Source organism: Vombatus ursinus, unplaced genomic scaffold (genome assembly GCF_900497805.2).
Source record: "Vombatus ursinus unplaced genomic scaffold, bare-nosed wombat genome assembly UNPS02009205.1, whole genome shotgun sequence".
Lineage (NCBI taxonomy): Eukaryota > Metazoa > Chordata > Mammalia > Diprotodontia > Vombatidae > Vombatus > Vombatus ursinus.
Window position 1 is genome coordinate 45019873 of NW_020948983.1, and position 16539 is coordinate 45036411.

The 16539-nt window shown below is 39.6% G+C and overlaps 2 protein-coding genes across 3 annotated transcripts in view; both read right to left on the bottom strand.

Annotated features, from left to right (window-relative positions):
- Positions 1–836, bottom strand: part of SELENOS (selenoprotein S) — a 13248-nt gene extending 12412 nt beyond the window's left edge. For both annotated transcript variants that reach the window (XM_027852184.1, XM_027852183.1), the window contains exon 1: positions 671–836. In XM_027852184.1, coding sequence (XP_027707985.1) covers positions 671–821 — 151 coding nt within the window. In that variant the 5' untranslated portion in view covers positions 822–836. The remainder of the gene's footprint in view (positions 1–670) is intronic.
- Positions 837–4783: 3947 nt separating this feature from the next.
- On the bottom strand, positions 4784–15736 carry SNRPA1 (small nuclear ribonucleoprotein polypeptide A'). The gene is made up of 9 exons (XM_027851430.1): positions 15616–15736; positions 13010–13157; positions 10996–11074; positions 8989–9035; positions 8350–8452; positions 7731–7810; positions 7264–7339; positions 5967–6060; positions 4784–5100 (listed from the first exon to the last, which is right to left on the bottom strand). Exons 1-9 carry the CDS (start codon positions 15695–15697, stop codon positions 5042–5044), a joined length of 768 nt encoding a protein of 255 aa, XP_027707231.1. The 5' UTR covers positions 15698–15736; the 3' UTR covers positions 4784–5041.
- Positions 15737–16539: the final 803 nt, after the last annotated feature.

Genomic DNA, 16539 nt, shown 5'->3' on the forward strand with positions numbered 1-16539 from the left:
GCGCGTGAATCAGAGCAGCCCCATGTGGGGCCGCTCCTCGTCCTCACAAGTAATGGGTTTTGTGTTTGCTTCTATTGCGGACCCCCGCCCCCTCCCCAACTCCCCGTTGAAAGATCCCCTTTCTCTCTTCTAGTTTCAGCCCGGAGATTTCCTCCCCCGTTGCTGCGGCGAGCAGCATGTTTACCCAGACTCACCCACCCCAAACCCAGGACTGCACCGTCACCTCGAACTTGACCGCAGCGGAGAAGGCCGAGGTTTCACTGGGGGCCTCGGCCTCGGGCCCCCTGCCTCGAACCCCGAGTCGCGCTGGGTAGACGCGTCCAAGGGGTGTCCCGGAGAACATGACACGGCGTCTCTGGCATCGTGCTGCCGAGGTCGCTGCCGGGGACATGGCAAGGCCGAATTCCAGGGGTGGGAGTGGAGTGGGGTGGGGAGAGGTGCACGAGCTGCCTCACTGACTAACGGTCCCCCAGGGTGAGGGTCTGGCGAGCGCGCCCCCCGCCTTCGCACCGGCCTCCCTACCCTCAACCTCCTGCCGCCCCGCCCCGCGCCGCCCCGCCCCGCCCCGCCCCGCCACGACCACAAGCCCGCGGCCCCCTCGCTAAGTCGGGGCACTGGAAAGAGTAGGCAGGTGTGTTCGTTATCCCTTCAACGGTTCCGACCGGCTCACCCGTGTTCTGGAGAAAGCGGATTCCCTCCTGCTCCAAGGCCGGCTTGGCAAGCAGCCGCTCCTCCTCGTCCGGGTCCATCTTCCAGGCCGTCGCTGTTCTTTTTAAGGTCGGAGGATCCGGGATGCAGACCAGCTCGTGCAAACACACCATTCGCCGGGAGGAACGGGAACCTCCGCCCCTCTGGCCAATGCAGTGCCGAAGCGTCAATGGGGGCAGCCAATCAGGGAGAAGGGAGGCGGGCTCCGACGGCTGGGGGAGGTGGAAAAATGGAAAAGAAAGCAGGGGAGGGAAGAGGTGGGATGATTAAGGGGGCAAAAGAGGGGATGGGAGAGGGAGGAGGAAGCGGATGGAGAGGGCGGAGTCAGGAGAAAAGAGGGAGGGAGAAGAGTTCAAGTTCTTTGTAATGAACGCGAGGCATTCCGCGCATACACTCGAGAACCAGACAATTCCAGGAGTTCAACCCAGGTATTGGGTCAAATGTGTGTTGGATCTCAATGCCTTTTGGTTTTAAAAGTCCTTCGCTGTGTGTCATCCTTCTCCCCACCTTCCTAAATTCCAACCAAACTGGCCAGCTTGCTGGTCATTTCATACCCTATCTATATCCGGCTTCTGTGCCTTTTAAACGGACTGTCTCCTGTTCTTGGAATGCACTCTAGACCTCCAGATTGTAATTATGGTATAGTGGACAGAATGCTGGACTTGTCAGCAAGTCAGTTCAAATCCTGTCTCTTTTATTAGTAGCTCTGTGACATTGGGCAAGTCACTTTAAACTTTCTCAGCCTCAGTTTACTGATTTGTAAAAACTTGGATAGGAAAAGCACTTCCCAGGGTTCTTGGGAGGTAATGTATGTAAAGTGCTTTGCAAACCTTAAAGCTGTACATAAATGCTTGTTATCCTTTCAAAGCACCACCTAGAAAGTCTATCTTGATTACCTCCTTGCCGTCCCCTGAAGAAATAGTTTCATATCTGCATTTAATTTTCTGTTTTCCCCCAATAGAATGTAAACACCTACTGGGTACGGGCTCCCCCCCCCCCTTTTTCTTTTTGCAGTTATATCCCTATGCCTAGCACACTGTAGGTGCTCAATAAATGTTTTTTGACTAGCACACTAACAAGAGTTCATGGGATCATTGATCCAGAGCTAGAGGGTACCTATCTAGTCAAACCTCCTGGAGGTGGAAAATAGGATCATAGCTCTAGAGCTTTAGGTCATCTAGTCCAACTTTCAATTCGCTCATTTTACAATCAAGGAAACTGAAGCCCATGTGTTACTGACTTGCCTAAAGTGATATAGGAAATAATCCTCAGAGTGGGGATTTGAACCCAAGTCACTGACTCCAAGGGACACTGCATTTTCTACTTGTATTATCCTCCCAGTTAAACTGGGCAGCTCACTATAAAGAGCTTGCTGCTACACCTTGGGGTCACTATATATGACTTCCCAGGTACAGCAGTGTAGTATATAGACAAGGGTGTGCGGAAGCTAACTCCAAAAGACTCTGGAATGCCTCTAAACTCCTAGAAATCAACAAACCTATTAATCAGGGCTTAATTTATTGTTCTGCTAATTGTCTAGACTTAAGCAATGGAGAAAATGTTAAAAATATAGATTAAACTTAAAAATGTGTTGTGTGTATCGTAGGAGAACTGGTTGTTAAACATTTACTATTACACCTAAGTATGTAGGACAATAGAGCACTTATGGGTATGGGTTAAAAAGCATTTACTAAGTGCTAAGCACAGTACTAGGTACAAAGGATACAAATAGAAAAGTGAAGACAATCTTAAAGATTGTCTTAAAGAGCTTATATCAGACTAGGAGGCACAGATAAAAGTAGTGGTGGCCAGGGAGGTGCATTTTGGTCTGCAAATTTAGTGGAATGGCATTATTCCTTTATGGTTACAGAGTTTGAAAAGGGGATAGAGGGAGAGAGGGTTCTCAAGGAGGCAAGGAAAGATTACAGAGAAAGGGGACTATACTTCCACAGGTATTAAGTTTGGTGGCACTATGGTGTCCTGGAAAGAGCACTTAATCGTGAGTCAGAAACTCAGGGTTCCAGTCCTGACTTCAATTTATTAACTAGGCTAGCTAGCTAATCATCAATACATTGATGGTCAGTGGTTTCTCTGGGTAACCAGACAAAACATGGAGAGGGTGAAAGTCAATAGAGTTTTGGGAAAACTATATATATATACATATATATATATACACACACACACACATATATACATACACATAACTATTTAAAAAGTTTTGGAATATATATATACAATTAAAACTATATTTAAAAAGTTCTGGTATATACATATATATATATATATACACACACATATATATATATACACACAATTATAACTACATATATTTTAAAAGTTTTGGAATTTTCACTCTGACTAGTAAAAATCAACCCTGATTGGTGGACACTTTAATGAGGAGTAGAGTTTGATATATCTCCAGCAAATTTTGCTGATTACTAGGCTTGATCACAAGACTCAGCTGCTTCCAGCAATCTGCACAGAGGAATCCATCTCCACCCAGACCATTCTGGTTGGTTTTCTCCTTCATAAACTGGGTCATCCTAAACTCCAATGGAGGGGTGCAAGAATTCACCTAGAATAGATTCTATTTACACTCTAAATAGACATAAAACTAGTTGGGTGGGGTCCCATCTAAGATCTAGGAGAATGTTCCCCGAGGACTAGGGCAATCTCTTCTATCAGCCACGTCCTTTAGAGACTGGCTGACTGACCTACAGGGGATGGTCTCTCAATGAGGAAAGAAAGCTTTGATCCTAATTTGATTGTGAATATAATAGCAAAATATTAATTTACTTCATTTGACCCCAACCCCATTAGTAAGAAACTCAGTTTACCTCCAGGTAAAGAATGAACAACATTTAAGAGGTTACCTATGTAAGACAAGCTTTGCAATAACTGCTAGGGATATATATCAAAGGAGCCAACATTCTAAAGGGGAAGACAAATATGAACAGTGGTGGTCAAGGGAGTTTTGGCCGAGAAATCACAAAGATGGTGAGTGCTACAAATGAGCAGTCCACTGACAAACCCAAGGCCAGGGTAGTATTTATTACTGATTTGGAAACAAGATGTGAAAAGGGGACAGTAAACCATAATCAAACCAATACTGCCATTGCTACTGGAAAGGAAATGTCAATCTATTCTCCTTAGGCCCAATTCACTATCTCTAATTTTTCAAACCAAAATACCCTTTCCTGACAACTGTCTCATTCTAGGCATGTTCTCTGATGGTTTGATTTAGAGTGTGACTGGTTAAGATGAGAACCCACGGTCTCAGGAAATAGTCAATGACACTACCATTATCTGTAATATGGCTAATAATTTGAGTGCAGAGACCTCCAAGGTCACCAGTCCAACTTGAACAAAACTATGTCTACAAATAATCTACAATTTCCACTTCCCAGCTATAGCCTCACCGTGATACTATTCTCTTTCCAACTCTACTAGAAACTTGGACTAAGCTCCTGGGACCCAGAATCTGATAGATTTTCTTATATTTTGGGGGTGGGGTAAGATCTAGGCCTTCATACCACTTTCTAGGTCTCCTTACCATGCCCTCACTCTGGTGTTCTCCAAGCCCAATGGCAGATTTAGCATGATTCAGAATACAGTGTATGCTAGTAAGTGTTAACGATTCATTCAATCTAGTTTAATCTCATAGGCTAGAAGGAAAGCAGTGGCCCTATCACCATCTTTTGTTTGTAATCAGAAATTGTTTCTAAAATTATATTTTATTCCTTACAAGCAAAGGTAAATAAGGAGAGGATATTGTTTATATATTTGGAGTGTAATTAATGGTGGCTAATGCAGCTCTTTAGGCTGTCACCTCTGTTCTCTAAGAAAATTATTTAAAGAGAAAATTGAATCAAGTTAAAACTTGAGGGAAATAATGTTTCTGGACTTTTACTAAGCATTTTCAAATTTTAAAAAAATCTAATTGCAGCTTTATGTTTTATGGACCCTGCCCACTCCAGAAAATTAAAAAACAAAAAACAACACTTCATCTACAAATTCATGGGCAGCAATACTTATTTTCATGAAATATATTACTATAAAGATGAGACTTTAGAAGTGGCACAATAAAGGTCTTATTTATTCTTATCATAGAAAAAAAGTTTATTCAACTTCAAAATGTACATTAAAAATTTACATTGGCATTTTCAAGCATTTCAGTAATGCTTTCTGAATTCTACTCTGCTTCAAGGAACAAGTATATTAACCTATACCATGACACGTCCCCTTGTCCCCCAAACCCCCAAACAAACAAAAAACTTCTTGGTTTAAGAGGCACTGACATTCTACATGTACTCCAAGACTGTGAACACAAAATTCAAGATCCATTAGCAACTGTGTCTTCTTCCATCTCTTCTTCACCATCATCTGTGGGCCCTAAAAGGAAAAAGTCATTACTGATTTCATCAAATTCTTAAGCGGTCCATTCTCTCAAGTATCACATCCCTATGTAATACAATAGGAAAAATGACATACAATAATCATTTTGTGGGGGCAGCAAATTTGAATTTTTGTTATGTATTGAAACTAAACAAACTTTTTTTAACAAAGTGGTCATACTTACTAGTACCACTAGTACTAGTACACCATGAGTTCAAGCTAAGCCAAAACACTGAGACCAAATGAAAGGCTAAGTCTGTCCAACAACTCATAACAGATTTTGGGGTATTGTCTTCAAACTAAATAACTATCTAGGTCAAGCTAAACTAGCAAATTTGGCTGGGAAATTTTTGCTGTTATAAGTCTAATGTTTGTACTGCTACTCTAGTGGAATCAAGGCAACAGACCTTTTAGAACCACAGTACCCAAAGGGAGAAGTTATACAATAGCGATCCAATGGGCAATTCTAAAAAGGTAGCAAACAATGGAGAATGGTGTCTCTGAAATTCATCAACATTGTACCTACTTCGCTGTCCCTTTATGTGCCTTCTGATTAAGTATAATATTTCAGGAGAATCCAGTCAAAAAACTTGCTTAATAATCATAAAATGACTAAACAAATCACACTTTTGTATAATCTGATAGTTACCTCTAGAATCCCTTCATACCAGTCCTTTCCTTTTCTACTTTAGCAACAGAAATAATTATAAGCTTTAAACAGATATTAGCAAGTCTTATATTATCACAATTTCCTTTATCAACTAATCTTTATAGATCTTACAATATCTTTGTCATCAGCATTTCTGCTTTTGCCCATCACATGAGCGCAATTTTAATAGTACAAGAAAATGAACTTGAGAAACCTGATCTGCGCTCTCTGCCAGGTATCTGACCAGACTGTAACAATCCCTTCAGGCGCTCCACTTCAGCCAGAGTAGATGCATTAGCAATAGCATTCTGGAAAGAAAATCAAAATGAAATGTACAATTTTTCTTTAAAATCTTGAAAATATTAGTTTTACAAAGAATCACAGCAAATGTTCAATAGCATACTAAATGGCTAAATATTACAAAAGACTTAAAAAGTTATAGTTATCTCTTCCACATCGTGACTTTCCCCATTGCAGTTTCAATATATTGTGGGTTGGCATTAAGAAATTAAATGGGAATTTTGGGGGTTTTGCGAAAGCTATAGACATGTGGAAAACCAGCAAATGTCACAGAAAAAGGTTAAAAACTCAGAAATGCATAAAATACATGTATAGTGTTGTATAATATCAACATATTTTATCTTGTAATACTATAATTCTTCAGCCTTTTTCTCTGGTACAAAGGGTGGGCCAAAAACTTTTATGTAGATTTTCCAGATCGCCATGCCCCTAACCCCCTCGACGTGGAAAGGATAATTGTAATTTACTATGTTGATATTAAATTTAAAAGTTTTTAACATAAGAGTACTTTGAAGGTTTTGAAATGAGAAAAATAAAGATGGTATTATGTAGTAATGTATCTAAAGTAACTAAAAGTTAAGCAAAGCATATTCATACCATGGCCAGTTTATGAAGACACCATAATACCTCATATGGCTGTATTTTCCCATTAATCATACATATAGGACTGGCTATTGGATAAATCCCTACAGACCATATATTTATGTAGAAAATCACAAATTAACATTATCTATGTTCTACTGTATTTTAATTTTTGTTAAAACATTCTTAATTACATTTCAATTTAGTCTGGGCCTCACTCTGGGGTATGCAGGCCCAGTTTGACATCTCTGGGATACACCAAGAATTTGAAAGAAAAAAGCCTTTTTAGTTAAAGGTAGGTCCATTTTCTTAAGAGACAGATCAGAGCTGTTTACTACAAAAAGTCCCTCCATAATAAAAGGCAGCCAATAGGCTAGTAAAATGGCAAATCCTACCCTGTACAAATTCAAGATGAGGCTCTCAAGTCAAAATATGGACTGTGGAAAAAAAACTTAATTTCATGCTAATTTTTTCCTTCTGAAAAATAGAACCAAGACTAAAAACTATGGCAGATTCTATTATGTCCTTACCCTGGAACATCCAAGAGTTATTAAAAACTTATAAAGTTTCATATCTAATCTGCTACAGTTCTATCTGGAACTCTCAATAATGTTCCCTCAATATATTACCTTAATTGCTTCAACATCTCCAGGAGTTGGCCCACCTTTCTTTTTATCAGTTGGTAAACCAGCACCTGGATTAAAACTTAAAAAGAAAAGGGAGGGAAGAGTTAAATGCAGACCAAAAGACAATGCTTCTCTTTTACTTTCAAGGTTTTGAAAGTAATTCAACCAGTGTAGTATCTTATCTTTGTTAACAAACTGATACAAGAATTCTCTCCTTCAGAAACACCAGTACAGTTTACCTTCCTATGAAGAAAGCAGATGAAATGCTATTATGTCTGCTTTACTAATTTGGAAAAAATTTGGCATGTTGCAAGGAGTCAACCAGTCAAATCATGAATCAAGAACACCTTTGAAACACTACAATGATCACTGATAACTGTTATTTCATTTTAATTTTGTAGGCTGCAAACTGAAAAACAGGTGGTGTTTCTGAAGGTGAATTCCATTTAAGTTGTGTATCTGTGTCTTACGTTTTGGTTCTCCTGGCAATATCCTTTGCAAGCTGTGCACCCCGTTTGCCCTTGAACATTTTCTCTGCCTCCTGACGCTCCTACAGCGATACCACACATAGAATTAATGTAAACAGGAACACCACATGCATTTTGATGTATTCCTCAGAAAATATTGAAGAAAATCTCCCTGAAAAAACTTTAGGGTGGTAAAGAGACTCAATATAAAAAGACCAAATTTTTGAGGATCAAGTTTGAAATCAAAAGGAGACACTGTTTTTGCTTTCACTGGTGCTGGTCCCTGGGGAAGGAGTGGCCGTGGCCATCTCTCCCTTACTGGGAAGAAGTATTTCCTAATGAAATATTATTTCTGTTTTGTGATGGTCATCATTTGGCCATGGTCATTCCTTCATATGACAGATTGAATATACCTGGGTTTTAACAGATACACAGAAATCTAAAGCAAACTTTGTTACAAATGAAAATTAATACAATTTGCTTAGTTACAGTCTTATCTCCTGTGGTTCTGATTGAAACAAAGTTAACAGAAAGTTAACTAAAATAGCAAATAAAGGTACAGCATCCACTAAAACCAGAAAGGACTCTAATTTGCATAATGAACCAAAAATTAAATACTTACTTTTAGTTTCACCTTCTGGAAATCCAACACTCTGACTTGTGGGACTTTATGGATTACATACAGTCGATAATGTTTCTTATTTGTTACAGGATTTCTCAAAATACTACAAGGAAAGGGAAACAGCATTTTCTCTAATCTTATCCAAAGTAATAGCATTCAAAGGAAGGCCATACTAAGTAAGTCTAATAAATGGATTTTTAAAATTCACAATTTACAAAGTTTTAACTATTCTTTCCATATTTCAGTGTAATAGAATCATATTACCTGATGGCAGAGGAAAACCAACCCCATAAAGAGGGATGATACTAAGACCATTGGGCAGATTTTACATTTTGTATCAAAATTCTTTATTTCCCATTGTGGAGATTTCTTTCAGAGGGGTTTGAAGGCAAAGGTAAACTTGGTACAATCAGGAGCCCCATAATTAACCACCAATGGCTAGCTGACTTGACCTGAAGTCAATTCATTTAAGCTCTTTTGGACTCATCTGTAAAACTGGGGGTTTGGGAGGAAGTAAGTCAGAATTAGATGATCTTCAATTAGATGATTCTAGGTCCTGGTAGGTTTGGTAAGTAGTAGGTTTGTTATTTTTGTAGGGCTGTACCAAGAACAACCACCATAATAGAATTGATTCTGTACCTCAGATAAGTCAGTGATTTGAGAGTTGCCAAAGGATCCAGATCACCCTGAAAAACAATTAAAAAAAAAAATCATCTGATATGATTATCTCAGTAACTTGAGCTATTGCTTCAGGAACAAATTCATACAAATTGATTTTCTATAGCTACTCTACTCTAAAAAAAAGCTACTAAGCCAATTAGTGAGGTAGCAAGGTGCTGAACCAAAAAATAAAGTTGTGTAAAGGAGGTATAGGCTATAAAAATTAGACGTTTGCAATTCATAATTTAAAACTAAAAATGACTGTGATTTAGGGCACAACTAGGACCTACCTCTTCTAGATATCACTTCATTACCTTATAGGGTATTTATAGAGTTGTTGCTAATGGCTCATTTTCAATAAAAGTAGTACTAGCTTCCATTCCATATGGGGCAGGCTGAAGTGGCATTAGTGCTGACTAGAGAGGGATTCCCAGCTCTGACAGGTACTAGATTCATGAAAGGGCAAGTAACTTAATCTTGCTGAGCTCCAGGCTTCCCCTCTTTACAACAAGGATAGAGTCCCTGCAGTATGTACCTCACAAGGTTCAACTCAACAAACTTTTTTATTAAAGCAAACTTTATTGTTTGCTATGTACAAGATGCTAGGAACGTGAAGACAAAATAAAGCATTTCCTGTTCTCAAGGAGTTTACATTCTACATGAGGGCTACAATATGCACACAAGGGTCATTGTCAGGAACAAATAATAAAATGTATTCAAAATCCTTTGCAAATTTTAAAGTTATATAAATGCTATCATAGTGCATTATAATTCACATGTTCTCATTTGATCCTTGCAATAGCCTTGTGTAATAAATAGATAATGTTGTTACACATAATTTAACGTTGAGAAAACTGAGGCTCAAAGGTACAATGATTTGCCAAAGGTCACATAACTAGTAAGTGGCAGAGTGGGACCTAAAACCTAGGTCAGTGTTCCTTCTACTACATCAAATCGTCCTTAACTTCAGAAAAAGACATGCATTAAAACTAGGAAATGTAGTTCACCAAAAAGTTTTGGCTTCAACCATAAGCTATGTACCCTCATGCACATGCAAAAAGTACAGGGTCACATAGCCTTATAACCACCATCATGGAAGAGTGGCTCCTTAAATGAACTGACTCATATTCCCCCCACAGGTTCCAAGTAGAGTTGCCAACTGGCTGGTACTTAATCAGAGTAGCGTTTTTCTCATGATGGGGCACATTACAGCCATTTTCTTGATCGCTATATCAGTGCTATCGAGTAGATGAGATTAATCTAAGTGACAATATAAAAGAGTACTGTTCACCTTTCCTAAAGATTTACCATTACAACAAAAATTTATTTAAACCAAAGACAATGTATTAAAATAAAAGGTCAACAGTGGGAAGACAAATGCTCTGAACTGCCTATGACTTCTGCAAACATCATTAAAATATGCTCTAACAGTCTATCAATGTTTTATATGTATCCTATCAATGCTAACTTGAGACAAACTTTATATAAAATCTAAAGAAATTACAAGCATTCTATAGTATAAACACTATTTAAAACACTTCAAAAACTTGTCAAACACATGGCAATTAAACTATATTCAAAGGTGATGCTTGATTAATGGTAAGAATAGTGGAAAAAAGAATCTTACTTTTAAGTTTGGATCCTGCCCTCCCTTTCCAATCCCTGGTTCTTTCAAAAAAAGAGAATGTGTCTTCTCCCCCTTTTTCCTGATTATCCCCACTACCACCACCAACTTACTACCAAATATTAAGAGTTATTTCTTAATGAGTAGATGGTCTATTTCCCCAAGTTGATCGTAAACTATTTGATGACTGACACAATGTTTTGTATTCCCTAGATGCAAATAAAGGCCAGGGGTGAAAGAAGAGCAAGTCTCCCTGGCCTCTATTTAAGAAAACATTTTAGAAAGGTTTAAATTTTTATTTTAAAATCTATTTTGGGGGATCTATATTTGAAATAATTATTCAAAAAAATTTTTCAACTTACCAATTCCACAATGCTATTGTTGGTAAGAATAAGTTCTCTTAGGCTAGGCAGGGCCTGATCGAGTCCTTCCCCTATTCGGCTAAAATAGAATAAAAATTATTGTAATAAAATCAATAATTGAATCAAACAAGAAAAAAAGCTTTTTACTCAAGATCTAAAGAAACCTAAATATAAGCAAGATTTATTTTTCTTATGTAATCAATTCACAAAACCACAGAAATTCAGAATTGAATAGTACTTTAAAGATGATCTGGACAGACCAACTCATTGTTGTATGTCCTTCATTCTTCAAGGGAACTTGACAACAGCGAGGTGATGCCATGACATGCAAGTGAATTGGATTTAAATGAGAAAGGGCTGTGCAAAGTCACCAGCCTCATTTTCTCCTCCAGAGCCATCTGGGTCCAGTGGCCAAGATACAGATCAGGAAAACTGGAGATGGCCCAGGATGCATTGGTGAATCTTGGCCTCTTTAAGCTAAGGTCTTCAACAAGCTTCAGTTTGACTGAGGCAAAGCCCACTTTAGATATTAAGGCTTAATAGGAACTGAGGCAGAGAATGGACTCTTTATCTCTTCCCAAGCACGGAAATCCCCCCAGGGCGACCCCTCCCCCAATCTATCTGGGAGGGGAAGACCCTCAGGGTTCCTGGCCAAAACAAAAACAATTGCTATTTACGTGCACTCGGAGCCAATCAGGGTCCAAACAATGACCAAGTAGGGCTTGGCTGGGACCTATAGTTGGGCCAATCAATGAGAGCAAAGAGCAAGAGTGATTTGGGGTTAAAAATAAAAGTTTCAGAGATAAAGATTTATATTCCCTTTGGTCAGAGCACATAGTTGATGGTGTGACTGAAGTAGTGGTCCTCTAGGAGAAGGAAGGACAAATAGCAACCTATGTGAGTAGAAAAGGAGTTGCCCATTGGTGGCACTGACCAACTGGTAGCATGACCTTTTTTCCTTCTTTCTTTTTCCTCTGTCCACATAGGGTTTCACATCCTAGACCAACTCATACCCTGAACAGGAATCCCCTCAACAGAAACTGAGTAGTAGCCATCCAATCTGACCAGAGGTCTTTGGTGATAGAGAACCTACCATCCCCAGAGGCAGCCCTTTCTCTTTTAGGGAAAAAAAAAAACTGACAGCTGTTTCTATTCAAATATTCTACAAACTATAGACCTCACTCAGGGATGAAGTCTTACACATTAAACATTAACCAACTTAAGTCACAGAATCAGTTTTACCCAATGTTATGGGCAACATAAACCTTTTTTCTTTTTTAAAGGCAGACCATAATTTTTTCTTTTAAGCCTTAGCTCCATAACCTTTGCACACATATCAAATTTCATGCAAATATGACCATTTAACATTTTCTGTTGGTTACCATGCTGTTTCAAGACAGCAGACCAAATCATAAATTCAAGCTATAATCTGGTAAAGTACCAGATTTAGAGGCAGACACAAAGTGTCAACCAAGTGAGGCAGAAAAAGTCAGTAAATTATACTTGCACAGGTCTTTTACTGACTCTCATTTCATAATTAAAACCTGAACATAGAGGCAGCTAGATGGCGCAATGGATAGAGCACTGACCCTGGATTCAGGAAGACCTGAGTTCAAATCTGGCTTAGACACTTGACACTCACTAGCTGTGTGACCCTGGGCAAGTCACTTAACCCCACTGCCTAACAAAAACAACAACCAAAAAACAAACAAACAAAAAAACCCTGCACATATCCAGAAAATACCAAACAATAACCAAAAGAGGGCAAAAAAAAGTTATTAAATTAAACTTCCGTCAGTAGTAAATTTCCTCACTTGGATGATCCTTTGTAATGTGCATTTTAGATAAATGAAATAGAAATTAGGATTAAAACACTGTCATGAATTATCTGAATTTCTGTGGAAGAATAAAACTTTTCAGCTTTAAAAAATTTCAGCATACTTGAAATTCTACACCTGGAGCTATTTACCATGATTTATGGTAAACAGCTAACTCCAGGAAAAATAACACTTACCATATTCTATTGTTATTCACCAATAATGTTTTCAGTCTTTTCAACAAGGGAAAACCATCTAACTTTCTGATTTCATTATCAGAAAAATCAATAGCATCAAATTGATCCAAGGTAGCTCCCAAGTTTTCAATTACAGGAATCTTGTATCCTGGAAAATAGTAAAGATATTAGATTATGTTGAAGTAGTCAACGTATATCACAGCTTAAATTAACGGTGTCAGTAAATTAAATCAGATGTTGTTTATCCATTTTAGAAATAAATCTATAGCATGACAGAGCACCTGAAATTCTTCATTCAACAAATGGTTAAGTAGCAAGTACTTACTAAGTTCTGAGGATGACACACAAAAAATATGTAGTTTCTACGCATATTAGAACTTATACTCTATTTTGAGAGATGATACACATATGAAACATTTAAATAACAATACAAGGCAATAATGCTAAATTACTGCTGGTGGAGTTATGAACAGGCTCAACCATTGTGGAAAACAGTCTGTAATTATTCAAAACAGTTACTGAATTGTGCATACACTCAGTAAGAGATTCTGAAACTGGGACTAAATATCAAAGATACAAGAAAAAGACTCAAATGTATAAAACTGTCTATAGCATAACTTGTGACAACAAAAAATTCAAGCTAATATGTGCCCCAACCATTGGGGAATGGATGAACAATCTATAGTGTATGAATAACAGTGTGGGTTAATCTGTGCTATAAGAAATGACAAAAAGGGCAGCTGGTGGTGCAGTGGATAGAGCTCTTGGAGTCTGGAGGACCTGAGCTCAAATCCGACCTCAGACACTTGGTCAAGTGTGACCTTGGGCAAGTCACTTAACCCTGACTGCCTCACCAAAAAGCAAAAAAGAAAAAAGATAACAAATATGAAGATTTGAGAGAAACAAATGATTTGATTTATAACAGGTGATAGCAAATATATACACATATACATATATAGGTATGTCAATGCAAACAAAGAAAACAAACACTAAAAGGCAGCAAAACTTGGTCAAATACAATGAATAAAAGTTGCTACAATACTAACTTAAAACAATTCTCTGTTCTGTTAACCTAGTTTTGAGGAATACACTTTGTTGGGGTGACTGTGTATTTGCTGGGAAGTGTACAAAAAAGTATCACTAAACTAAATATAAAAATATATGGCAATAAACAGATGTTCAAAGACAAAAGAGTTGACCTGTCAGGGAAAGTTTTCTTAGAAATGGTAAAACCCGAAGTACCTCGATCTACATTCAATTTAATAATATAAATTGTTTTTTAAAAACTGCTCACAGGTTCAACATAAAATTTATGAAATTAAGGGATCGGGATTTCCCAAGGCTAAGTAAGCAAGGGGAAAAGGATGAAAGATCAACCTCTCCATCCTAGTGTCAATACCATGTTCCCAAGTGATGCCTTCCTTCTGCGAAATCTCTCTCATATTGTAATTCATGCACTTTCACACCATGATAGGATTTCATTTTAACCTTAAAATCCTTTCATCTTGAAGTAATCTAGTCCAACCCATTCATTTTACAAATAAGGAAACTGAAGCCCAGAGAGCTGAAGTGATGTGCTCAAGGTTATACAGGTAGCAAGCCACGAAACTGGGACTCAAACCTACATTAAAAAAAAAAAAAACCATTTAAAGCTCTTTCCACACACAGAATCTAATTCTTGACATCTGCCTGGCCACTTGCTTAGCCCTCAAAAGCCCATTTTATTGTGGCATTCCCCTTAGTGCACTGTACGTAGTTCAATAAACTTTAGTTGAGTTTAACTTAATTCAACTAAGATACAGCACAACCACCAATAAGACAGGATGTGGTCCCTATGTGCAAATTAGCTCATAAACATCAGAACTAACGTGATGTCTGTCCTTCTAATTGTGTATTTTAGCGGATAGAGAACGAAGGGTAATTAAAATAGGTCAGAATGGAAAAACTGCTGAACATCACTGACAACACAGCTTAGGGGTGGGAAGACTAAGGATTGAAAACATTCGAGCATCACTAGCACAGGAAGATGAAGCGTGAAGGCAGGGCGCGGTCCAAGAAACAAAACCGTTTGAGTATCATTAAGGGGTCCGGGGTGGGGGAAGTGTCTCAAAATGAAATAAGAATCACTGGGCAATAAACTAAAGGGGCGAGGGGTCCACAGAATAGCACCTAAGGGTAGCGGATAACGTGGGGGGCGGGTAGTTAAGAGAAGTGGCAGCTACAGAATAAAAACAAGTGACACACTCGCGGCGGGGGGGGGAGAGCGTTTCAGAGACGCTTTTCACGCTCTCTAAAGAATTACCCTCTTCGGCGCAGCAAGAAACCCTAACCTCATGCATCCTGTTTGCGGGGGTCTCCGAAGCCTAGGGCGCAGACCCTCGAGCACGCCCCCTAGCCTCGCTGAGGCAGCCTCAGTTTCCTCGTCTGTGTTCGGAGCGCGGAGGTTGAACCGCACAGCCTGGGGAGCTGCGGCTCTTCAGCTTCAGAAAAGGCCGCCCGCGGGCCCGGTAAGCGCGCGCAGGCCGCCACGCGCTCCAGGACCCAGCCCGAGGCCCAGCGCGGGGGCCGCGGCCCCTCCGTCGCTCCTTCCCGCGCCCTAGCCTTACCTCGCAGGTCGAGTTCCCGGTCCCGCACGGCGTTGGTGTACTGAGCCGCTTGCTCAATGAGCTCCGCCGTGAGCTTCACCATCTTGTCGCCACAAGGCACAAGGCACTGCCGAGGCCGCTCCTTCCGGCCCCTAAAGAATACCCAGCAGCCCCCGCGCACCGCCCCCGCGGTCGGACAGAGCCAACCACGGCCTTCGAGAGGCCGCGGCCTGCTCAGGCCAAAGCCATCGATTTCCGACTCACGGAGACCGGAACTACCGGCTCTCTTCCGCCGCAACTTCGACCTAAGTCCCAATCGAGCTCCCGGCACTCACGGTTTTAAAGCTTGCTTTTTAAAGCTTGCTTTGCTCCCTCGGAGACGCCTTGTTCGTGTCTTAAAGGCATGCTCAGGGTCCCTGAGGGAAGACGGGACAATTTGTTTCTGACGCATCCATTCAGTTGCTAGCTAGTGGCTAACATTCATAGAGAGCTTTAAGGTTAGCAAAGCGCTTTACGTGTTAACCTCATTTGGTGCTTCTGGTTATGGAAAGCATTTGGGCAAGATTCTGCTACTCCGATTAATTTATTGATAGCAAGAAAAGACTCACATGTACAAAAATATTCATAGAAACTTTCTTTTTTAATGCACCAGCGACTGGAGAATGACAGAATGAGTTGGTATGTGAACGTAATGAAATTCATTTACATCATAAAGAATGATAAATATGAAAACTTCACGGGAACATGGGAAGGTTTGTAGAAAGTGGTCATGCTGAACCAAGAAAGCCGAATTAAAAGAACAGTATAGAGCAACAATGTAAATACAGATAATATCAAGAGGTAACAAAGCTTGTGGTCAATAACAAGGAACAGAACAAGGTTAGTAGTATCATACTATCAAAGTTACCTCACACATTCTTTCTATAGATTACAGAAGTAGGAAGT